This window comes from Triplophysa rosa, linkage group LG15 (genome assembly GCF_024868665.1).
Source record: "Triplophysa rosa linkage group LG15, Trosa_1v2, whole genome shotgun sequence".
Lineage (NCBI taxonomy): Eukaryota > Metazoa > Chordata > Actinopteri > Cypriniformes > Nemacheilidae > Triplophysa > Triplophysa rosa.
This window is the reverse complement of record NC_079904.1, coordinates 8621226-8646972: the sequence shown is the minus strand read 5'-3', so window position 1 is coordinate 8646972 and position 25747 is coordinate 8621226. Positions and strand designations below refer to the sequence as shown.

The 25747-nt window shown below is 38.2% G+C and overlaps 1 protein-coding gene across 10 annotated transcripts in view; it reads right to left on the bottom strand.

Annotated features, from left to right (window-relative positions):
- The window catches only part of sash1a (SAM and SH3 domain containing 1a), a 433329-nt gene that overhangs the window by 37739 nt on the left and 369843 nt on the right, over window positions 1-25747 (bottom strand). For 7 of the 10 annotated variants that reach the window (XM_057352047.1, XM_057352048.1, XM_057352046.1 and 4 more), the window contains one exon: window positions 4489-4617. In XM_057352047.1, coding sequence (XP_057208030.1) covers window positions 4489-4617 — 129 coding nt within the window. Of the gene's footprint in view, window positions 1-4488; window positions 4618-15251; window positions 15414-15529; window positions 16172-25747 lie in introns of those variants that run through there. The other 3 variants (XM_057352049.1, XM_057352056.1, XM_057352052.1) reach the window with 3 other exon arrangements.

Here is a 25747-nt window from a genome sequence, read left to right as displayed (position 1 = left end):
AAGTACAAGGTTACATGCCTTTGGGAGTGAGGTTAGCCGGGTGACAGTGTTTATGGAAATTAGTTAGAGAATAATAAGAGAGAGGAGGAGAAGAAAGGAGAACACAGGGGGGGGGGGGGGAGCAGAGAGCAGAACACAGAAGAGGCGAGGACATGAGGACATGCAGTACCACTACTTTGACCCTTCTGATACCATTTAGACATCACATTTCAAGGCAAAGCTGAAATATCAAGCCATTAACTTGGCCTTTAAACAGCCAATCAGCACAAAGATAATCACCTGTTACAGTCCGCAGGGACCCAACACGCAAGACTGGACAGCAGCCACTCCTGCTCAGACACAAAGAGTGTCCACTCTCATTCACACCTTCTGCTCCAGACACAGCGTCATGCCAGAACCTGACTGCCAAAAACACTTGATAATATCAAGTGATCACTGCACCTTCACCACCATCCCATATGGATCAAATCTGCACAATACAATCCTCTAGAATTAACAACTAAACAAATCGCAACCTGTCCAGACCATCACAGCCTTTCCTGCACTTAAACATGGAATGCTAAACAACTCCCAGAAAATTCCCACTGTTATCCAACCAAATCTTTCCATTAACTAACGTGCTTTCCAGCCAGGAACTCCTACAATGTCCCTATTTCCATTAAACTCCAGAAAGAGTCACAAGACCAGCAAAACTAAAGACATAAAGGGATGACCTACTTGGCCGACTTGACTTCATTAGCTTCAGACTAGAGTCTCTGTTGACAGGCAACACCCTCTGCTCTGGACTTACCACAACATCCTTTGATAAAACAAAGTCAGGATAGGGAGTCATATTTTTGCTCGCACTCAATGTAAGCTCTAAATCCTTCTGAATGGGTTTTATCTTGTGCTTTGATTTTTGGCTATCTTAAGTTTAGGGCTGCAGCTATCGATTCTTTTACTAATCGAGTATTCTACTGATTTTCCATCGATTAATTGGGTATTCGGATAATAAGTACTTTTTCTTTATTAAAAAGCAATACTAAATATACAAGAGAAAATAAGACGGGTCTCTTAAATGAGTTAAACAACACATTTGTTTCCATTTTAGAACAATTAAAGTTTTTATTGTTGAAATTGCATACATTAATATCTGTGAAAACTAAACCCATTTAGTACATTGCATTGCCATATTAAATTCAAAATGCAATATAATACAAATGTATAAATAAGAAACATGAATAAAAATAGAAAGAATCATTTCAAAGATAAACAACTAACTTCAGCTTATGCGTGATGCATTTAGTTTATATAAATTAGTTTTAGTTTCTTTTTTTACTATTAAATAGTAATATATAGCCTATGACTTTTATTTTGGCAGGTTGTCAGAAGACACTTATTTTTTACTATGTCTTGTTTCTTCACTCAAACAATAACATGTTCGTGAAATAAACTCTCAGAGCAACTCTGGAGGTGAAGTTCATGTCCTCATTCAGCGCAGACGCAGACAAATTTATGACCATCACGCGTGTAGCACGTGTGCAGTTCATACACGCAGAACAGACAGATTGCATGTGTAAATAACAGGATTTGGCATCCGAATCTAGTTTGATGGACTCAATGCAGCCGGAAAACAAGTTTCAAAATAGACTTAAACTAAGTAAAATAGCAGTTCACCATTTCAATAAGCTATCACTTATTTATCAGCATGAGAGACACGTGTGAGCGTGTGAACAGACTAAAATGCGTGTGTCTCGTGGTGAATGCGTGAGACTTGAGAGCCCTGTAACATGTAGTTTAGCGGGCTGTGCGTTAGTAATAACGGTCCGTGGGGAAACGCAGTGCTCCGTGTGTACTGTAGTTAAATGGATTAAACAAAGCTTCGAGGCAACAAAATATGCCTCGATGATTTTTTTGTATTCGAATTACTCTAGTTACTCGAGGAATCGTTTCAGCCCTACTTAAGTTTTAGCTAATTAATGGAGAATCCTTTTAAGGGAGTCAACAGAGGTTGTAAAAATAAGCTTTAATTGTAACAATTTCAGAAATTACACAAGCTAAAAAAAAGAGTCCTAAAATCAGCATGGGTGTGATTCACAGGCTGCAAGTAATGATGGGTATGCTGATATCCAATATCATTCAACACCATTAGAATACAATAAATGAGCTGTTTTATAAACAAGCAGCTATATCAAGCAACTTGCATTATACAGTAGACCAGTCCAGTCTACTGTATATATGACCAGTCTATTTTTTATATGATAATAACAATAGTTTCAAACCAAGCCAATTCAGGTATAACCACTGCACATATACAATATACAAGTACTCATTGTAATTTTAACTACTGTATAGAAAAGATAATGTGCTCAAAACAATAAACGAAAGAGATCCTCATTGAAATGAAGCAAAACACCCCCAAATAAGAGGAATGAATTGTGACGACTATGTAAACACAGCTGAGTCACACGGGGTTGATTTAGGTGGGACTGTACAACAGGGTTAGGTGCTCATCCATGACTAATATAGTTTACACAGAACAGGGTGTGGAGCTGGACACTCCAGACATAAGACAAGCAAACAGTTATAACATAAAAAATAGATTAAATAGAACTGAATTGGCTTAAAATAAGTGCTATGGGATGTTGTGCAGAATGACAATTCTTTGAACGAACAGTGCACACAAACCTAACAATTTATTCTAATTTACCCTCAAAACAACACCAACAAGAGTATGTAAAACATCACAAAATGTTAATTTCTGCATAAATTATTTGTTCCTAATTTGATACGGATGACTGGACACAAGACAAAATTTTGCATTCGGTATCCAGTGTTGGGTGTAACTAGTTACTAAGTAATTAGTTACTGTAATTTAATTACTTTTCACTTGAAAAGTAAAGTAAGGGATTACTCTTATTTTCTGCAATTTAATTACAGTTACTTTTGATGTAATTAAACTAAATACTTTGTGTAATATATGTGTGTGCAATAGTGGAATTAACATCAAAATTCAAAGACTAACTTTAAAATGAATGCTTTAATGTATAATTCTCACATTTTTAATACATTGGTCAGTAAATAAGAGTACTTTATGTAGTTTATATTATTTATTTGAATGAATTGAAAGAGTCATTTCATGTCTATCCTTGAATCACTTAACTAAATAAAAGGTTGATTAGGGAAATAGAAAGTAATTAGTAATAAGTAACTAAATACTTTTTGGAGCGAGTAATTTGTACAGTAATCTAATTACACTATTGAATATGTAATTAGCAACTAGTAATTTATTACTTTTTCAGAGTAACTTACCCAACACTGTCGGTATCTATTTTATACAATGCAAGAGAAACCCTTAATAACCCAAACCCAAATAATCCAATACAATGGCATACCCACTGTTATCCAAATGCAGAGATTGATTGGTTCCTGCCTGAGCCCAGCACCACAGCTGAGCACGACTCTCAGAATGTTTTCTTTCATTCTCTCGAAATCCTCTCATTGGACTCTGCCAAGCCCAGCTGCATGTTATACTGAGCCCGGCGGTTTCTTAGCAACCTTGGGTGGCCCACTACCCTACATCCCCGAAGACACAGACGCTTTGAGACGCAGAAGAGAAACGCAAAGCTCCGTCAGAACAATCCATACACGTATGGAGAGAGGCCAGTGGATCAACGCTTTTGTCTTCATTTTTGTAATAGATTAAGACAACCGTTTCCTTCTTTTAGCTCATGGGTTACAATGGCTATTCTGTACAATGAAGTGATGAAAAAATCAAGGAATTTTGTGATTAGCTGCGCTTGTGGTTCGTTGTCAATGGAAAAGAAACAGCTGCTCTAGTTTACGACCAAAACAACTGCTATTGCAAAAGCAAGTAGATTAAACACTGCTAATCGCTTTACCATCTCTAATTTATTATTCTAAATGAACTGATTAAAGAATTTTGTCCTGGAAGACTTTACTGAAAGGGTACTTGAAAAACAAATACAGAACTTCTAGAAAAAACGCTCGAGTTCATTAATACAGAATTCCACCTGACTCGAAACAACATGCGTTTCATTGCGCTAATGACTGTCAGATTCACTCATCTGACTTCAAAAGCCCAGACACGCCAAGATCAATCAAATCCAGGGTCAAAGTACGTGCATTTCTTAAAGGTATAGTTCACCCAAAAATAACAATTCCATCATCATTTCCTCACCCTCATTTCATTTCAAACCTGTATGACTTTCTTTTGTATGCCGAACACAGAAGATATTTTGAAGAACGTTGGTGCCCCAACAACATTGGGGTCCCATTGACTTCCATTGCATGGACACAAAACCACTTCTCAAAATATCTTCTATTGTGTTCCACAACTGAATTTTCAGTTATGGGTAAATTATTTATTTGGCCGAATTTTCTACTGACTGTGGATGATTTACAAACGTGTTGGTCACTCTAAAAAACATCCAAAGCTGCATAAAAGCAAGTATGTGTAATTCACATAACACGCACAGCTGAACTCACCATGTCTACCTCTTGAGAGACTTGCCGCTTCCGTAGCTCCTCCATCCGATCGCTGACGTCACTGAAGTATGTGTTGTAGTACTCCGAGTACTCTTGTGCCAGGTCATCGATGTTACCCAGCGAGCCGTCCTACACAAACAAGAGATATGAGTGAGACAACACTGAACATAATCTTTCATAGTTAAGAATGGGATAGGCAATGTTAAGAATGTACAATGAATTATACTTTGATACTTTGTAAGCAAACTTCATTTCTTCTCATTAGCAATACTCTCCCCCATTTACAGCCTCAGCAGCACATAGTCAGAAGTGCATACTCGCACACACCAACACACAAAAACAAACATTCAGACAAGAGGAGATGTAGGAGCATTTAATTAAAAACGTGTCACTGGCACGTGATTTTAATGAGGGTGGCGAGAATGGCCCCAGCCAAAAACAATTTAATGCAATCATGTGCAACCACAACTGAGCACGCTGTACACATCTGCTGCCACGAGACGAAAACAGTCAAACATTAGCAGAACTGAACATTCCTTTACTTTCAACTCCACTTGTGACAGTCTGCTCCGAGACCACTGGATTTTTATGAATCTATGAAAGCACCATCTTCAAATGATGATTTCCACACTATTGGTTAACAGCAATGTTGTCACACTTTGTTATGCTCAAAGCTTTGTAACACTCAAAAGTGTGTGTGTGTGTTGAGTAAAAGCACTCACACCCTCCCCTCCATCACTATGTGTGACCAGCACTATGACTTTCTCTGACCTTTGCAGCTGTCTTGTTGTGAGTCCACACATAAAACTGTGGTGCTGCCTGGCTCTGACTTCAACATGACCGTGTGTATGTGTGTGTGTGTGTAAGGGTGGGTGTATCCTATTTATCAACTAGCATGTGACACGTAACAGCAAATGACCTCAGACTCCTGCACAAGAACTTGCATAAAACCAAAAGGTCCTTAACTCAAAAGTAGAGATTAGCGTCATTCAATTTCTTTGGAAAACTTAATTATATCCAATAGCCACATGTGTCATAACTTTTTGTTAATAAAAAAAACGTTCTAAGTTTAAGACTCTTAAGTTTTAAGCTCGACCTTTTCTTGTGCTGGATGTGTCCTGCTACTACAAGATGCCCTTTAAAATCTTGTTGAATTGAAAGTCATTCAAAGGGCTTCTTCCGGCGCAGGACCGTGCTGACAAACACACACATCCGGTCATTGTGTGTACAGGCCCGGGCCTCTCGCGCAACCAAACAACCACTTGTAAAAATGTTTTAAACATGCACTTATGCAATTAGTGTTACTCTTACTAAGGGCAAAGCTGTAAGACTTGTACTGCATAGAAAAGCAGTGAATGAATCTCTATTTTGAATATTCAGATGTAATATTCACAACAGTACATAATTTACAATAATTATGAATTTTAGAAATAACAAAACAGGATTAAAGGTAAAGTGTTTCTTCCTCTCTACAAAATATTTCTCATCCACTCCAAACAGATGATCTCGGAATCCCGAGCCTCCCAACGGTGCGCTCCTCTCTCTGAGAAATTCCAGCTTTTGCATTCCGATCTGCCGGCCTGCGGAACAACTCCAGCTATTTGGCAAAACATGATCTGAATGTTTGAGCTTTGTTGGATGTGCAATTAAATCGTCACAGGAAATTAAATCACAGAAATGTCTCATGTGAAACACAAAAGACAAGAGAGAGCCAAAGAGAGATCATTCAAACCTACAGAGATTCACTTTTTTAAGAGACTGCAAAGAGCAGCTGAACCAAGACAAAATAAAAAATTTCCAACGTCAACTAAGCCATAGATGTTTGCTGTAATGACAGGACAGACGCAGTGCAGAGCATTAAATGATGGTGGAAGAAAGGCCAGAACCAAGATCCAAGACCCTATACCAATCTTAAAACTAGACTCATAGATTTATAGTTTTATTATATAGGAACCAAGAATAAAAGCAAGCAAAGAAACAGCATACAGATTGCACTTAGCCTACAAATAAATCAAGTTACCAAGACAATGCAGCGCCAATATTAACAATAACACCCCCTAAATTACCTAAATTTAGTTAAATATCAATTTGCGTCATATATCAAAAGACGGCAAACATAATTCACTTAAATCGGACACTACAATTAGCAACAAACTCATTATTTAAATTTTGATATTTTTATGGCAGCTTGACAGAAATCAGGTCCATTTCAAAATGTCAAGATTAGTGCCGCTCTTCAGAGTGGAACTCTTCCTATCAGAAGTCAGCTCCATCTGTACAACACATGCCTCAAATTCGTATTATCATTCCAGACATTCCAGGCCTACGGTGAGGTAATGCTGCGAGCCCTCGTGTTTGAACCGAGTCTGCTGCTTCCAGCTGGGCATTTAATTTGATTACTGCACTAACTCAAAGCTCATACCTCATATGCAGAGTGACTTTGAAAGTGGAGGTGTGGGACAAACCTTGTTTGCCTCTTGATAGAACGTTAGTTTCATGTGAGCTGATAGCTCTGAGATAAAGACAGACTGCTGTCTTGTTTAGCTAACATGAATTACTGAGTGTGCAAACAGCACCGCCCGAACTCTGCTGTCCAGCCCGAGAAACCAAACACTTCAAATCAGCAAACATACTGTATACTGTATCTATGCAAACCAACACAGACCTCTTCAAACCTCAGTAGATACTACACCTAAACCACCAAGGATTATTGTTGCCTTTTTAATGTCCTGACTCATCCAAAAATGTGGATCTGTTTGAATTACATTTTATGTTGGTTAGCCACAAAAACCCTATTTTGGGATGGTACTGATTTGGCTAGAGGAACATGATGTAGCGTAATGGAGAAAAGGGAGGACAAAACTCAGAAAAGTCATACAGTCATCGATGCTTTATGAGAACAAGGTTGATCCAAATTAGTAAGAGACTGAGATATAAAATACGCAAAATATGTTCTCTGACAAGTTTACAAACTACTAAAAACGTGACTTCAAGCAGATGAAACCGTTTGAGGTGCAGCCAGACAGATACTGTGTTTATTATCTCTAGCTGGACTTGCAGCCAAAGGCTGATATTGTTATAAGAATTATTAGTATTATATTTTGGGCACTTGTTAATAAATTGAGTGGATATATTTACAGTGAGGGAAATAAGTATTTGATCCCCTGCTGATTTTGTAAGTTTGCCTACTTACAAACAAATGAAGGGTCTATAATTTTTATGGTGGGTTTATTTGAACTGATAGACACAGAATATTTAAAAAAATCAGGGGGAAAAAATGTTATATAAAGGTTATAAATTGATTTGCATTTCAGTCAGTGAAATAAGTATTTGATCCCCTACCAACTAGCAAGAATTCTGGCTCCACAGATTGGTTATGTGCCTATATGGACCACAGATTAGTCCTGTCACTTTAAGAAAGTACTCCTAAATCAGCTTGTTATGTATATAAAAGATGCCTGCCAACAGAATCTGTATCTTCCAGTTCAACCTCTCCAACACCATGGTCCAGACCAAATAGGTTTTAAAGGATGTCAGCGACAAGATTGGAGACCTGCACAAACCTTGAATAGGCTACAGACAGAAGCTTGGTGAGAAGGAGACAACTGTTGGTGTGATTATTTGGAAATAGAAGATATACAAAATAACTATCAAATGCCCTTGTTCTGGAGCTCCCTGCAATATTTCCCCAATGGGGTAAAGATGATCATGAGAAATGTTAAAGATCAGCCCAGAACTACACGGAAGAAGCCTGTTAATGATTTCAAGACAGTTGGGAACACAGTTAGCAAGCAAAACATTGGTAACACATTGGTAACACGCTATGCCACAGTAGACTGAAATCCTGAAGCACCCGCAAGGTCCTCCTGCCCAAGAAGGCCCGCCTGGCTCGTCTTAAGTTTGACAATGAACATAAAAATGATTCAGAAAAGGCTTTGGCGAAAGTGCTGGCACTGCTGTGAGACCAAAATGGACTCCTGTGTTTGGAGGGAGAGAAATGCTGACTATGAGCCCAAGAACATCATGTCTACAGAGAAGCACAGTGTTGGAAACATTCTGCTTTAGGGCTTTTTCTCTGCTACAGGTATACAGGATGACTTCACCGCATTGAGGGGCTGAGGGACGGGCCCATGTACCGTAAAATCTTGGACGAGAACCTCCTCCCCTTAACTAGGTCACTGAAGATGGGTCATGGATGAGCCTTTAACATGACAAAGACGCAAAACATATTGCCAAGACAACCAAATAGTGGCTTAAGGAGAAGCACATTAAATGTCCTAGCCAGTCTCTAGACCCTAGTCCTATAGAACCTCTGTGAAGGAGGCTAAAACTCCAATTTGCTGAGCGACAGCCAAGAAACCTTAAAGATTGACAGAGGAGTGGACTAAATGTATCCGGACACATGTGCAAACCTGGTGACCAACTATCAGAAATGTCTGACCTCTGTGCTTGCCAACAAGGGTTTCTCCACAAAGTACAAAGTTATGTTTTGCTTGGGGATCAAATACTTATTTCACTGACTGAAATGCAAATCAATTTATAACCTTTATATAACATTTTTTTCCCCTGATTTTTTTAAATATTCTGTGTCTATCAGTTAAAATAAACCCACCATAAAAATTATAGACCCTTCATTTGTTTGTAAGTAGGCAAACTTACAAAATCAGCAGGGGATCAAATACTTATTTCCCTCACTGTAAACAGCACTATATACTTCTACAACCACAGAGAGTTCAGTGATTTGTATGTTTTTTTTACTGTTGCAACATCTAGGATACAATGTAAAAGTACATTTCATTACAGTTCACAGGGTTTTTCCTGCACAGAGAAATTGGAGGCGGCCGCCTCCGTCAAATGTCGTGCCACCTCAGACTCTCGCCAAAATTATGTCTTCACAAGAAATGCTGCGTGCATTTAACAGACTGTCATTTGTAACTGCAGTTGCGACATTACGCCACAGTGGAGGCGCTGTTTCGTTATCAGCACACTGAGGCGCTAAAAAGAGTTGCAGAACAAGAGCTGGCTGTGTTTCACGGCTGTTGTTTTGCATTTAAAGGCGGGGTGTCTGATTTCTCTTAGCCGTTGTTGATATTCAAATCACCAAAACAGACACACCCATACCCCCATCTTTCGCTTTCGTCAGCGCTCGGCTCGACTAATGTCCATCTGTGCACTGTACACCTTACTGCTGATTGGCTACAAGGTTGTTTTGGTACTCGGTCCGACTTTGTTAAACAAGCGTAATTCGGAAATCGGACATCCCGCCTTTAATTTCTTGAAATGTCTTAAATTAACATGACGTACATCATTGTAATGTCTTTAGCTGTGCAGTTGGATCGTTGAATCAGCGTATACTGTACACAGCGAGTTCACCAGTATAAACGCACATTGCGTTCCGAACGACTCGCACACGAATGACTCATTTGAACCGATTCATTTAAACTATGGAACTTTTCAGTCACTAGTGAATCATTGAATCATTTAAAGTGGAAATGAACCATCCAGTCAAGTTAACATTATTTATTAAATAGGTTTCCACTTCAATCAAAAATGATATAGTAAACCAGATTTTCGCCAAAATATAGTAAACCAGATCAGATTAGAACCACAGAGAATGCAAGATGTGAATGAGCTTTGCTCATTTAGTAAGACTGGTTAATTCAGTTGGCTATTGTGGGCTAAAAAAGTTAGTTGAAAATGTTTGATAAAAAACATTTCTGTTTGGTTAAATAAAAGTGTTTTATATAACGTAATAATTGTCATTTTCATCTAATTTTATTAGAACTCTTAATACTGTATGTCAAAGTCACTTTGGTTAAGCCACTTAAAGGTACAGTAGGCCTTCGTGTGTGTGTGTGTGTGTGTGTGTGTGTGTGTGTGTGTGTACAATATGAGGATGGCACTGCCTCATTTTGAGCCAGGAAAAACCCTGAGTTCAGTTTTCCAAAATCAGTCCTCCTGACCCACCCACGACATGGTCCGAAGTCAGTGTGTTTTGGAACAACATTCTAACGTATTTTCTTTTTTCAGGAACATTTGAGGAGTGGATTGCAATGACTGGAAGAAAGACAGATCACATATTACCAATGATTATGCATGCCTACACATTAACCTTTTTCTGTGAAATGAGAGCCAAATGTGTAAATTTCTCTGTTCCCATAAGCAAACCACAGATTTACACTTCCCTCAGTTGAAAAGACAACCGTTCAGCAAAGTCACAAAGCTGTGATGTGCCAATTTTGCCCGGAGACAAATATCACAACATGAAACCTTAGCCAAGATGGAGAAATACCAAGTGGAATGTTGAGTGACAGAGCTAAACATATCATATCAGCAAAAAGAGAGTAATACAGAATGAAGACAAAAAGAGAGAGTAATTATCTATATTTGCTCAGACCACCTGCTCAAAAACACACCATTGCAGAAAAGGTCTTCAAAAGGGTAAAGAATATTTCTGCTTGCGGTATAGAATCCCTTAAAACTAGGGATGGGTATCATTAAGATTTTAACGGTATTACACCTCTTATCGATATTGCTTATCGGTCCGGTACTTTAACGGTTTTCTTATCGGTGCTTTTGGATATTTTTTTATTAAAAAAAAAATAAGATCAAATTTTCAAAGAAAATTATATTATATTTTCAAATGTTCAAAGAATTTATTACAATAATAACACTGCTTTATTTTCTGCAATGTAAAATCAATTTTATTCAGCGCGGACCAGCAGTATTAAAAGAAGTGGGTTGGTTCATCATAGCAACAATTTTTTTTTTTAATATTTAAATGTGTATTTTAATGGACAGATTCTTATGTTTGTCATATGTATGTAAGTAAAGCGACAACTTATTACGCTCTCAATGTTATCAAATAGGCCTATTATTTGGGCAGATTTATTTATTATTATATAAACGAGTAGAAAATGTGTTGCATCACATCATTTAATACAATTGAAATTAGACACACACGAATAGATATAGGTTGCGCGCATGTCTCATCTGTTTTGGAAGACGCGCGCATGGAGACTTGCAGTGCGGAGCCACGACTCCAGGCATGACTCTGCTTGAGAGAGACAAGCTGTGCGTGTTTGTGATGTTAAAACAGCTCATACGTTTAGTTTTGGGGACGCGCTGTTTTGGTAGACGGATACGAATTTCAAAGGCATTCAAACACAGACTGTCCGCGCTCGTGAAATTTAAACAGCTCATCTGTTTAGTTTGAGAGACGCCAAGTCTGCGCGTGCCGCGTGTTTCTCCAGTACCGAAAGCAGAACCGATAAGGGTGGAGTTTATCGATGCTCCGGTCTTTCATAATTTAGCCCCGGGACTCTTTTAATACCGGGTTTCGGTACCCATCCCTACTTAAAACCAAAACCGTTACTGACTTCAAGCTGTTTGTAGGTACTTCTGACAGAGTTCTTCAACGATCAGATCACTTTTCCCCTGCTGGCTCCTTTAGCCAGAGGACACATTGCCCTAAAACAAAACAGTTTAAACATATTCTAATGCAGGCTTCATTGTGGAATAAGAACTGATAAAAACTTTTCAAAGCACCCAAATCGAAGGAAACACATTTCATTCTCAACTTATTCCATCAAGTCTAGAAATCCATTAGTGGTTCAGACACAACTTTATATTGAGTGCTTGTGCACTTTGACAAATGTGTTGACATATTCCAGGGTTTAGGTTTATGAATGATATTCAAAGTGAGAGTAGATTGCATACCACTTCTGTTTTTGCATCTTTTTCAAGCTTGGAATTTCTAGTCTCAATTTACTGTAAGTGCGAAGAATGAACAGTAAACCTCGTCATTGGAAGTCCAAAGAAGTCATCATACAGATTTGGACCAAGGTGAGAGAACACAGAATTTTTACCTAGAATAATAAATTTAACTTTACCAACAGCAAACGGCACAACAAATACAAAGTGGCACTATTCTCAGACAGAAGACTGCCAGTCTACATCTGTCTTCAATAACTTATTAAGAATGCTAATGGCAACAATCTTTATACATGTCCTGACACATGTACAAATGACAACTAAAAACAGAATCTGTAAATTGCCTTCAGCTTAGGACACATAAAACTAACCCCGGGAAATGAGCCTCTAAAGAAATGTGAGGATAGAAGTTGGTTGACATATGGGTTGCAGCACCCTGGAGGGCTGCGGACATGAGCAGCATTTGACTCAGACTAGAGGATATGTAGGGGTGGACAGAAGTTAGTCGGGGTCCTGTCACACCCTCATTAGGGTGGCTTCCTCAGGATATCCACCGAGGTGAAGGGAAGAGGGCTGACGGAAGCCTGAGGAATAGGGAGTTGAGGTGAAGGGAGAGAGAGAAACGGTGAGTGTGTTCAATTAACTAGAACTGGAGGCCGATCTAAAACAAAAAATACTGCAGGTATGAGACTCCCAAATACATTATTAACCTTAGCACTCAATCACATATGGTAATAGGAAACTCATTTGAAGTGCTCTCAATACCGGGTGTAAACAGGCCCAATCAGACTCAAGCCAAAAGGTTTAATTAGGTTTGGGAGGCCTTCACTGAATGAGGTAAAAGCTCTGGTTCAGAGCACAGACGCAGACGGTCTGTTTCACACCCACCTGATTCAATTTCAGAGACAATTGTTAAAGACAGTGCAACAGACTGTGAGAAGTCTGCCTCTGGACTGTATTACATTCACAAACTGTGAGAAATGCCTGTAGAGAACAACAGGCTCAGGCTTCAACAAATGTTCCAACATTGCACACATTTTGAGAATGGGATGACTAAATGTATACTTTGATTTTCTGCTGTCAACTACATCGTCATACTGTCATCAGCAAAGTCTGTGGTGACTGTCCTTAAGCATTTTCACTCGGATTTTCACTTTCATTTTCTCTCGGATACATTCAGTCAGATACAACATTAATCCGGGAGATTGAAAGGAGTGAGGTGGGGTGTGAACTGACTCTGGGGTGTGAAACAGAATTTACTTCAGTGGTACATAAAATAGGGCTGCACAAGCAGCTATTTTCATTAGGAGATCTATGAATTTGGCAAGCACTAAAGTCTGAGTCATGTTGCAACCAATAGAAATGTACTTTAATTTCACCCGGAAATGAAAATTCTGTCATCATTTACTCACCCACAAGTTGTTCCAAACAACTTGTATCAGTCCCAGAACTGTTTGGTTACAAACATTCAATTCACACAGATTGGAACAACTTGAGGGTGAGTAAATAACAGAATCTTTATTTTGGGTGAACTATCACTTCAACATCAAAGGCAACATGTCAAATATGAAAACCTTATAACATTAAAACAATCCAGACTGTCTAGTGGTCAATTTAACTGAAACCACGGTGGCACAATTTTTTCTCCCTGGGTAGGCCGGTCATAACTATACATACAAATAATGGTAAATAAAACTGTTAACATTTCACTTCAATTCAGATGTAATTGCAAAGCCTTTTCATAGTCTGTTGTGGCTACACACTATAAAATGACAGAGGCCTTGCACAGACATTCACAGTTTAAAAAATTAAGCTACCTGTTCTTAAAACAACTGAGCCAGAGACACAGTAAAAAACATTCTTCCACTATGGATGAAGGCCAATAATAAAAAATAAAAAAAAGAGTTCAAATGTAGAGCCTGCCCACATAAAGCAGCTGTTTTACAGACCAAACACGTTACCTTCATTCGAAGTTGCAAGTTTCATAAACAATAGCTGTACTTTATTGGGGTCATTTTATTGAAAATGGGGGCAACAAAACTATGTTAGCCAATTTCCCCACTTAACTGTATATAAGTAAAAGCTAAAAGCGCCCGTTCAAGCAATTTTGTTTTATCATTGGCAAATAAACAAATCACTACAGGGGAAAATATGAGTACATGAAAACGTCTTCTAAAGAAAAAAGACTGATCCATTTACAGTAACATTACAGAAAAAAATATGCCTGTGACAAGATGGGTGTGCACACTTAATAGGAAATGTATTACTAATGTGTGTGTTTATCATATCTGAAAAAGTTAAAGTTCAACAGAAGTAACTGGGAGGGTAATTAAATTAGGATATCTTTCTTGGGCACATGAAAGCATTGAACACACACACACACACACACACACACACATCAACTATCAAAAGACGAAGTCATTTACACTGGAAATGGATCATGTCACACCTTGAAATCTTCCTTCGGGGTGATTAACAACACAAAAGTCTCAAGAAATAAGGGCATTGTACCGTTTAACCAATGTCTAAATTACATTTAACCAGGTTAGTTTGAATAACTAGGCCTGCGGGACATTATTGTGCGCAGATGATCTGATCTGCTTTCAATGAAAACATGAACACTGACATGAATACCACCGTCTGATCCAATTAAATGTGCAAATAAACGACAACAAAGACAAAGTAAGCCGAGAATATACATTACTAAGAATATACATTACTAACAGCCAACAGCCACGATGAGCACGGAAATGTTTTAAAAACAAACCAAACTCTGTAGTATACGCAAAACACGCGAATTTACTCGCTTATGAACCCATGTGTAAACTTCGCATGTGTGCACTTCTGTTCTGACTTGTCACACCAAGTGGCTCGGTTTACCAAAACAATGTTATTCACACTCTGCACGTTTGAATAACAATCTGAAGTAAAAGCATACAAAAAACAGGTTTGAAGTTTCTGTGCTGTTTTGAGGCGCGTAAGTTGCAGCAGAGCGCACGTGCACCGCTGAGCCCGCGGACCGTATAAAAACAAACACTTTAGTTACATACCATGTGATACGATTCCCTGAAGATTTCTCAACTTCTCTCACTGTCACTCAACGGATAAAACCACACACCCTCAAACGCCCCGTTTACAGTGAGCAGAAAGTTTTGTGGCGATCTCAGATTCTTCAAAGTTGCTCCGGTAGACGCTGCTACAGGCTGAATTAACATGCGCTAAGCATCAAAGCGCACATACAATGAGCTGCAATAAATTAAGCCCCTTGGGTTGAAGGACTTTTCACAAGTCGCCTTCCTGTGGCACCCCTCCCCCACTCAGAACTTACCAGCATCCCCATCACGTCCGTCCACAGCCGGGAGAAACTGTCCGACGATGCGGCACTGACCGCCTGCGGCTCCTCAGGAGAGGAGGACACTTGATCCCCCTCCATTGTCAAACACTGATGGATTTACAGCCTCCGATTTCAAGTCGATGAGTGTTATTCCAAAACCATAAAGTGTGTCTTACAAAGATACTAAATTCTGATTTAATGGTTCAATTAAATATTCCGTGGTGCGTGTTCAAAAGTTGATGCAAAGTATTCCAAAGTATTGAAATGCATCATCAATGACCATTTTGCCAAATGTACGTTTTCCATTTGCATCCAGCTGAGCCCTAAACACTAAATAGTGCACTACAAGTTCTCAAGTCAACCGAGAAACTTCAACTCAAGTACAGACGGACAGATTGCAGCGCTTCACTTGGCACTTCTTCGGTGCGAACCAAAAGAAACTCCTGGGAGTCCTCTACACTGTGCGATTTAAACTGACTAAATCATTAAAAACCGCAGATAACATTAAGAACATGTAACGTCGAAGCAAACAAAGCTCCCAAAGCATCCATAACACGAGCATTCGGCAACAAAAGTGACGAAAACGCCCGGAGCGAATAGTTTCTGCTTGTTGAGTTCTCGAGGCTCCCCCCTCTCTGGAGCAGTGGTTCACTCCGCCCAAACAACACACTCGCGCCTCACTGCAACATACGGGACCGCAGTTATTCAGAGCGACAAACTGATCCACAAAAAGTTCAGCAAACCTATGACGACAAATACAGACCTTTGGAAAAGGCCATTGTACCTGTCTTTCCTTTAGCTTTTCCAGCAATACTTTCTCAGCTATAAACAGACACAAAGAAACAAAGAGCATTCTGTTCACAATGAATACAAAAACAAAAGAACATGAAAAATATATTTTAGAAGCATGACGTTAGGCTATACAAATACGTATGAAAACATTAAACAAATTCAAAACAAGTATTGCATTAATTGAAGTAGACTTACCAGCGTTACTGTAATATAGCCTAAAGCTTTTTCTAAAAATCATTATACATGTAAAAAATTTGCTACCTCGAACTAAACCGACAAAGATGTCGAATAAAAAATATGCCTTCAGCCACAAAGCTAGTTTAGTAAGTAAAACCTGATCAGTAACTTACTAAACATAACTTGAACATGATCTAATAATGTTACATATGACATGTGGATGGTCTGGAGAAAAATGAAAAGGCACAGTGCTTTAACTAACCTCTGAGCTACCGTGTAACTTGAATAAACTAGACAACAGGAAAGAATATAATAAAAATGTGCGGTGTGAAATGCTTGTTCAAAGCAAATGCCGTGCATGTTTCTCCTGTCTTTTCCAATGAAAAGGCTATACATGTTTGTTCTTTCTCTCCTTTGATTGCCAGAGACACGTTCCTTAAACCAGCAACATCTGCCTAGTCTTATGACCAATGTCAGATCAGCCTTTGGCTTTATTTTTCTTTTAATTCATGTACAGTTTTGCTCTGTTATTTATTTATATTGCTTTATATATATATATATATATATCTTATTTGTATGCCACTTGTAAATGTTGGCAATAAAAATAAACATTTGCCATTTATAGTCCTTTAAAATGGATAGAGAGAAAGGTTGACAGAAATGGATAGAGCAAGAAAGATTTTTTTCTTTTGTCATACGGTACATGAGCAGAAAAATAGACATGCATGTGGCTCATAAAAGAAACATCTCAGTACTGAGGTTGATGGGTCCATTTTTGGTGATGATCAACATACTTGTTTCACAAGCATCAGCTGCATTACACTAATTGAAATAAACATTCCAACAGTCCGATATTCTCCAGCTTGCACATAGAAAAGTGCTTTTAAAAGTTTACTAGGAATACATAAGTTCACAATCACATGTATGTGTACACAGGGAATTGTTCACGCAGTAACTGGATTCTAGAATTGTCATGACATCATAGGTTTTATATGTGACCCCTAAACGTTCTCTCTCTCTCTCTCTCTCTCTCTCTCTCTCTCCCAGACACACAAAGACAAATGCACACACTTCTTACACAAATTCATGCCCAGCTCTGATGTAAGGGAGATGACTTTCACAGACCGGGTCAAAAAACAGCTGCTAAACACACTCGGTGCTTACAAACCAAAACATGTAAAACACATGCTCTTCTCTGTACACTTTCTCTCTCTCTCACCCCCTCTCTCTATACCGTTTTCACAACTAGCTGTACTTTTCTCACTATGCTTACAATGACTTGAACCAAGGTCAGATTTAGCAGGGTAAGGAATATTTAAATTAAAGGTCCAGTGTATGAAATTTAGCATCATCTAGTGGTGAGGTTGTGAATTGCAACCAACGGCTCACTCCCCCCTCCCTTTCGAAGGACTTTGGTGGCTGATACAGAACTAAGATGTTGTCACGTTTTCGCCTCTTTGCCGAAGGAGTTTGTCCATTTATGAATACTGTAAAAACAACACGGCGAATTCCATGCAAGGGGACCCGCAGTGTATGTAAATAGAAATAACTCATTCTAAGGTAATAAAACATAAAACTTCATTATGTAAGGTTTTTATACACATCTGAAGACATGGTTATGTATATTATATTAGATTTCTGTCAATAGATCCTCCTAAAATTACACATAGGACCTTTAATACAGACATTTTCCACTTGATAATGAAATTACTTGACACTTGAAAATAGATACTTTTTGTTGTCACTTTGAACATTGTGTCTATTGATTTATCAGTTTAAAGTGTAAAATATCTATTGCAATGACATTCAAACATTTTTAAGTGTGTAAATGCTACTTTACCTGATATTGCTCAAGATGTTTGCTTAAAAAGTGGCCGTTCATCATACTGGAGGAAAGAACAACAGGAAGCTCTCCTGTACCCACTGCTACTAAGATCAAAGTGTCAACCCAACCAATATACACTTTGTGCCCCCACTCGGTAATCAGAGCCAGAGTTCCCCCACAAAGAATAAACTGTACTGAATGGAAGCACAGAGGTAACAATCTATTGTTGAGATAGCATCCAGACTGAAACTAAAGTGTGTTAAAACCTTATTCACCTGTAATCTAAAGAGGCTCCACAGCACTTCGACACAATACTTGAAGGAATGCTGGGTTGCATAGAGCACGTATAGATCTTAAGGAGGTAAAGTCAACACAGCTGCAACGTATTCACACACAAATATAACCAACATCAAATGCATAAGAAATCAACTCTTTAAGAGCACGTGAGTCTGTCATTGTTTGCTGTGACATCATAACAAATGGTTGTTCCAGACACATTAAGCACATTGAACTGACCTGTATAACAGGGATTATCCATGTGATGAATTAAAAAGACAATGCAAACAATGATTGAATGGTTTAAAACTATTTATTTAAATAAATTCAGCCTACTGTGTCTCACAATGGCATCAGCCCAGAGAGAATCTGAGAACTTTCTTTTTTTATATTGAGGATCTACAGATGTTTGTGGAATGGATGTAAACCTGGTAAAATGTGTTAAATGGAGATTTTAGAATAGAATTGAAAGCTGAATGAATAAATTATATTAAAACATTTAATAAACAAAGACATACAGGGGTGGGGTTGTCCAGAACTTTGTGACTGTTGGGCGTTTCTGGTTCGCAAAGCTTTTTGCTGAACTCTGCATGTGTACTGTAGATCCCATGAGAAATTTAACCTTCAGTCATTTGATTATCTAATCTGTCCATCCATCTCTCTCTCTTTTTCTCTGCACCTGCGGTGCTGATGATGGTGGAGTTGTGGAACACACAGACAGACTCTCCCTTGCAGGGCTGTGTTTGGTATTCAGCTGATACGCATGCTCTGTGCCGGAACTATTTGGGCCAGTTTGGCCCGGTTTATTGGATCTGTTTATATGGAAAGTGCCAAAACACGGACCACCTGCAGCCTGAGGTTCTGCAAACAGCAAAAACATTTACTGTGTTCTGTTGCGAAGTTATAAAATGTGTATATGTGCAATAATTTAACTAGTAAAAATGAGTAACCTTAACTTAACCAGGTCATGAACTTTGTATGAAAAATTTGTGGATTATAATTTACACTATAGACTTGACCAAGAACAAGAGTCACTGAGGGAGTGACCACACATTCACTGCAGTCGAGTATTACAACAGTCACATTAAAGAAATCATACAAGATATTCATTCTCAAAATTTCCTAAAAATGAACTAAATTATTCAATTCAATTGAATTGTATTTATATAGTGCTTTTCACAATGTGCATTGTTCCAATTATTATACATTCTGTACAATATCAAGAAATAAAACTGTCAGGCAGTATTCTATAGACGGTTTCATCTTAACAACGTAAACAAACGTTACTGCGCATGCGCACTTTTGTGACCCCAACTGAACTTCCGGTACACATATACAAACGAAAGATAACAATCAAAAGAAACCGAGAAGAACCGTTACTTGGCTAAATTTGTCTCTCCAATATTTTGAATTTAGACTGCGATACCAAGCTCAACCGCTAGACGACCAAACTACAGGACCCATTCAACAAATTGTTTATTTAATAAAATGAACATACAACAAAATTCTCAAATCGTTTATTTAATACAATTATTATACAGTAAAATAATAACACAAATAAATATGAACCGAAATAAAATAAAATATAAATAGTTATATTATATTATACACTAGCCAAACACATACCGGAAGTTAACTGGGGGTCAGGAACGCTTGCATCTGGTGAAACGGTCTATAGTTTTCATAGATCATTGTAAGGACACATAACACATGACATAAGAGGTGTCATGATATCCTTGGATCAGCCATACTAAGTTATTTTTTAATGAAAAAATATTTGAAAACTAACTTTAAAAAGAACACATTCTATTTGGAGTGTGTTTGCATTTTTATCTGGTTGATGGTGGTAGTGGGGGCTTCAGTGGTGCTGCTCAGCAAACAGCTCCATAAAACAAACCTGCTGTGCCCTGTTTGCTTGTTTCAGATCTCACAGCGGGATGAGAGTTTTGTTATCTAGGGATGTTAGCTTGATCAAGTCTTCACGCTGATGTAGCAGCAACATTAAAACAAATATGACAGACATTGCCCATGCAGCGATGAGGCCGGCAATTTGTTTTCCTTTCAAGTACCCCATGGGTTTCTTCCTTTAATTTTTTTTTCAGTTTTCCGTTACCATTTCCACCATTTGATCTTAATGTTAGAAAAAGTTTGCTTTTAATGTTCAAGACATGATTTTGCTTCACAAAACACTCTGAATATACCAACCAAGTCTTGCGGACTTGAGGACACAGTGCATCAATATTTTTATAATTTCAAAAGCATGAGGAAAATGTTATTTTCCAGTCACTCAAGTTTCGAGGAACATGTTATTTTCCAGTCACTCAAGTTTCAAGGAAATGTTTTCCTAAAGCACTTGGTGTTGTCATTATATCCCAAACTCAGTGTACTTCAGTGTTCTAAGGACTAAAGGGTACTGAAATGCCAGTTATCCCTCTTTGTCTGCATTGCTCAAGTAAACAACTAGTAGCTGGAACGTGTTTCCTTGGTATTAGTCCGGTCAACTGATCTCAGTGTTTTTCAGGGTCTGAGCTATCCAGCCGCACGTTTGCTCACATTTGTCTGGGGATTTGGTGTTGTGTGAACTTTAATCAGAGTAAGGGTGCTAACTGGTACGGTGTGAAGATATGCACAGTGAGACACAAATGCACATGCTCGCTATCACATCACAATAAACGCTATTGTGTGTTTGTGAGCCTGGTGGTATCTTGCACTATGCAGTGGAACATCTGCAAACATCTGCTTGCTAAATCTTTCGTTGCAGGATTCATTTCTCCCTAAGGAAATTTACACAACAGTGCATAGCCACCAGTGTGCCCAATGGAATCGCAAGCTATTCATTTTTACATAGAGCTGACTACTGCCCCCTGCTGGTGTCCATCAGAATCACAGGCTGAGTGTACCACGACCAGCCCAGAGAACACTAGAAAGCACAGTATTGATGGGACAGTTCCCTAAAAAGATAGAACTATCCATTTAATAGAATTGTTGGATAGATAGCAAAACAAACATTGTGAATGGCCATTAGAGATTAGTTATCCTCATGGGCCATTCTATAACACACGTGCACATTTTTTTTGTAAAACCTTTCAATAAAGTTGTATTTGTTAACATAAGTAACTGCATTAACTAACATGAACATTAATCAGTATGCATTAATCCTTGGTAATGTCAGTAATGTCAATGACAGTTATTCAAATTCATAGTGCATTAACTAATGTTAACAGTTACAATGTTTGATTTTAAAAATGTATTAGTAAATGATGAAATGATTTTTTTGATCAAATCTTTATTGACGTTTTAGTATTGGTTACATATGCAGAATGACGCAGACAGTCAGCTTGACAATCTTATATTAATATAGAAAATAATAATAATAAAATAAAAATATATCTACAAATAATTAAAAATATAAGAATTAAATAAGGATACAAACAATAATACAACATAAAACACAAAACCATTATCTAAAATATACTGTATATAAAACAAAGGCGAGAGAAAAAAAACAACAACAACACTTAAGATTAACAGAAGATTATACACACAACAAATTTAACACAAAAACCAATGGAACGGCGCTTAAAGAAGTCTGCTACATTTGAAATGTCAATTATAAGCCACACAGGAAACGATCATGAAAATTCTGAAGGAGTACTTGTTCATTGATAGTTCATGTTAGCTATCCATATTAACTTATTATTAGCAAATACAACCTTAATGTAAAGTGTAACCTAATTTTTAAATAGTTAAACACGTTGTTAAAAAGCCATTTTTACATTACAAGCTTTACACTTTAGGTCTTGCAAAACACAAGATTTAAAACTGGATCCAGTTTTACCAACACACGCATCTCTGCAATAGCACTAATGTTGTACTGTATGTGTGTGTAAGAGTGAGATAAGATGTCTGATGCTGGTTTTCCACTGACTTCATCTTAAGGATCTTCTTACAAAGTCCAGCTTCTCGCAGCTAATAGTCATGAGAACCGCACAGGGCCATTCCAGTTAATAAAGCCCTGAGACTCTTTCACATTTCCATAAAAAAACTCCCAGATGTGTGTGTCCGTCACACAAACAGCTGTTACCAAGACAGATCACTACAGTACACAACAGCACAAACATCATTTCATACACTTTCCACGTTTCACTCAGCTGAGCTGTTGTTTAGTTCAATTTGGTATAAAAGGCTCTGGGGTTAAATATACAAGGGTAATAGCATGTCAGTATGGATGCCGGTCTTGGACACGCTATGCACGCTTGCGCCACACCACACTGGAAGAGAGCTCGGTCCACCAACAGATGCTAGTGTTTGTCTCTCTGAATGCTCCCCACCCACAACAAACAGCCCAGTCACCATAGCAACCAATCCACTGGAGAGCGAAGTTACATTCAAGAAAAATGTTGAACTGATTGGAGATTTACACATGGCCAATCTGTCACACAGACGGCCATATTAATATTCATAAACATGCACTTCAGCACAATGCGCAAACACGGCTTCAGAGGAAAGTAGTTGATATTCTGAACACAACGAAAAAGAGATCAGAGAGACAACACAGAAACATGTAAGGGATATATACATTGTAGTTGTCAAAATGTATGGAGTACAAATATGGTGAAACATGCCAAAAATGATAATTCAAAGTCACAAATATTTAAAAGGTAAAAAGGTTGTGTGAGGGTTAGGCTTAAGGGTACAGTAAATATTATAATCTAGGAGAGGTCCTTAAAAATACATCCTCAAAGGGTGTGTGTGTGTGTGTTCGTATGAAAGAAATTCAGCAGAAAAAGTAGGCAGAAGTTGGACTGCTGTCTCTCATCATCTCCTTTTTCAAAGGCAATCTCTTAAGTACCACAAGCAACCAAAAGAGCCACTTACAGCCAACAACGCATTTGTCCATTATCTCTTAATCCTCCTTCTCTAAAGACAAAATGAAGAGAGGAAGAAGAAAAGAAGGAGGTGAAGGGAGGGAGACGCAGAATCAGCAGGCGAGAAATTGAGTTGACTACCTGCCAACCACCAACTGGGGGAGGAGGACTCGGGAGGGGTGGAGACTGCTGGCCTGAGGCAGCTGGATCAGTTTGGTTAGTGAGTGGGGAGTAATGAGTGCTCGCTGTGGCCAGAGGCCATTGACTGTTCATGCCCACTGCCATCAGGAGCAATGCCAGGCATATAAACACTCACGCCATGGGTACCTGTGTGTATATGAGTGTGGGGCGGACGGATCTTTCTTCTAGCTTAACCACAAGAGACAGAACAGAGCTGATATCTATGGAAACAGAAATAATATTTCAGCTATGGGGTTTGAGCATTATGAGTGTGGTGGGTTGCTCAATGACCTGTGTTCCATAACTTTAGGTACCTGTAAAAAAAATCTGTAAAAATGGGGAACAACATACTGTATTAATATGAAGGAATTATATGTAATAATTTTTCACAGTTTTACCTGTATTTTAAATTGTGCACTGCACTGAATTACATTTTTGCATTAATGGAAATGTCTGTAAAATAAATGGATAAAAAACTGGCAGAAAATTACCAGTACATTTTCCGTATTTTTTTTCACTGCTTGGCAAAGAAGGGGTGTTTTATTTGATTATTTTATTTACAAAAAATTAAAAGCATAGATAGACAAACTGATAGAAATGCAGTCGCTTGCGATTGTGAGGAAACAACGCCTCCTGGAGGCTATGACTGCAAACACAGAAGATAAAACACTCCTGTGTGTCGTTTTTTCCATTTTCAGCACCAAATATATCAACAACTCTGAACACACAAAATGTCTTAACCAGACCCAACCATAAAATCGCTGTGTTTGTTGAACAAGAGTTTTACTGGTTACAACCATCATTCATAAAATAAAACAAAACACACCACTCACATAAAACAAGTCGTGGTTCTTATTTCTAATAACAACTTTACAAACAGATTAAAAGAGACTCCTTAAGTTTGTGGTTAGAGAACATGAGCACTGAAATACTGCTGCTTTAATGAAGTACATACTGTACACGCACGCACGCACGCACACACACACGCACGCACGCACACGCACGCACGCAGCACTTTTTATTCTATTTGTGTGCTAGTTGGCAACATCAGAAGCTGCTGCTCTGATTAATCAGGAAGACTCGCTCTGAACGTTTGATAATGCCTGAGTGAGACAGTGATGGGTTGGGCTTTGAATGCTTTTGGCTGCCTTTGAAACAGTGTGGCGCGGGGCAGTTCACAAGATCACAACATTGTGCAATAAATCAACCGAACAGTGAGCAAGCCAACATCAACATCAACTCACTATCAACAAATCAAACCCTTATTAAATCCATTACTGTAATGCTGATTTGAACTATAGATAAGTTATGCTAATGTAATGTTTGAAATACACTCCAGCTTAAAGACTGCATGAAAACTTTATTTTTCTTGTCATTTCAGATGTATACGGCTTCCTCTTTTCAGCTGAACATGTTTATTTTTATATAACAATATCAGTCACTTTCTGTACATATCGCTTTTGTCCTTCTGAAACCGTGTATCTCCATATTTCATTCTTTTTATTTTTTTGTTGCCATAAATCATTATTATTAGTCACCCTCTATGTTTGTTTATTGGTTTTGCAAATATCTAACCAAATAAAAAGTATTAAAAAGTGCTTGTCAACTTTTGACAACACAGTATTTATTCATTTAAAGGTACAGTGTTTTTCCATTTCCTGAAAAACTTCAGAAGGACAGCAACGATCCCAAAGTCCCAAACTATTCCAAAATGCACATCCATCCATCAGAAAGAGTAACTTATGATTTGAAACCAAAACGAGCACTTCCGAGCTCTCAGTTCAAATATAAACACGTTGCGTGTCTCATGACCATTTGTCATTTGAGAACCAATAAGATTTTAAATTATCGACGTGCCGCTATATTTAAAGTCCCAGTGAAATTAAAAATTACAATGCATATTTTTCCATGAAATATTGCAGCGTTTCAATGTGGGTCATTCTCTTTTTAAAATTCATGTGCCCTCATAATCTTCGGTTAAAATCTGAAAATGCACTTCTGCCCTCTAGTGACTATCCATCTTAAATGACTTATGTTAGATGGCTTGGGCAGAGCATCTGTTAACTCCTCCCCTTCTGCAGCCAGTTCCATTTC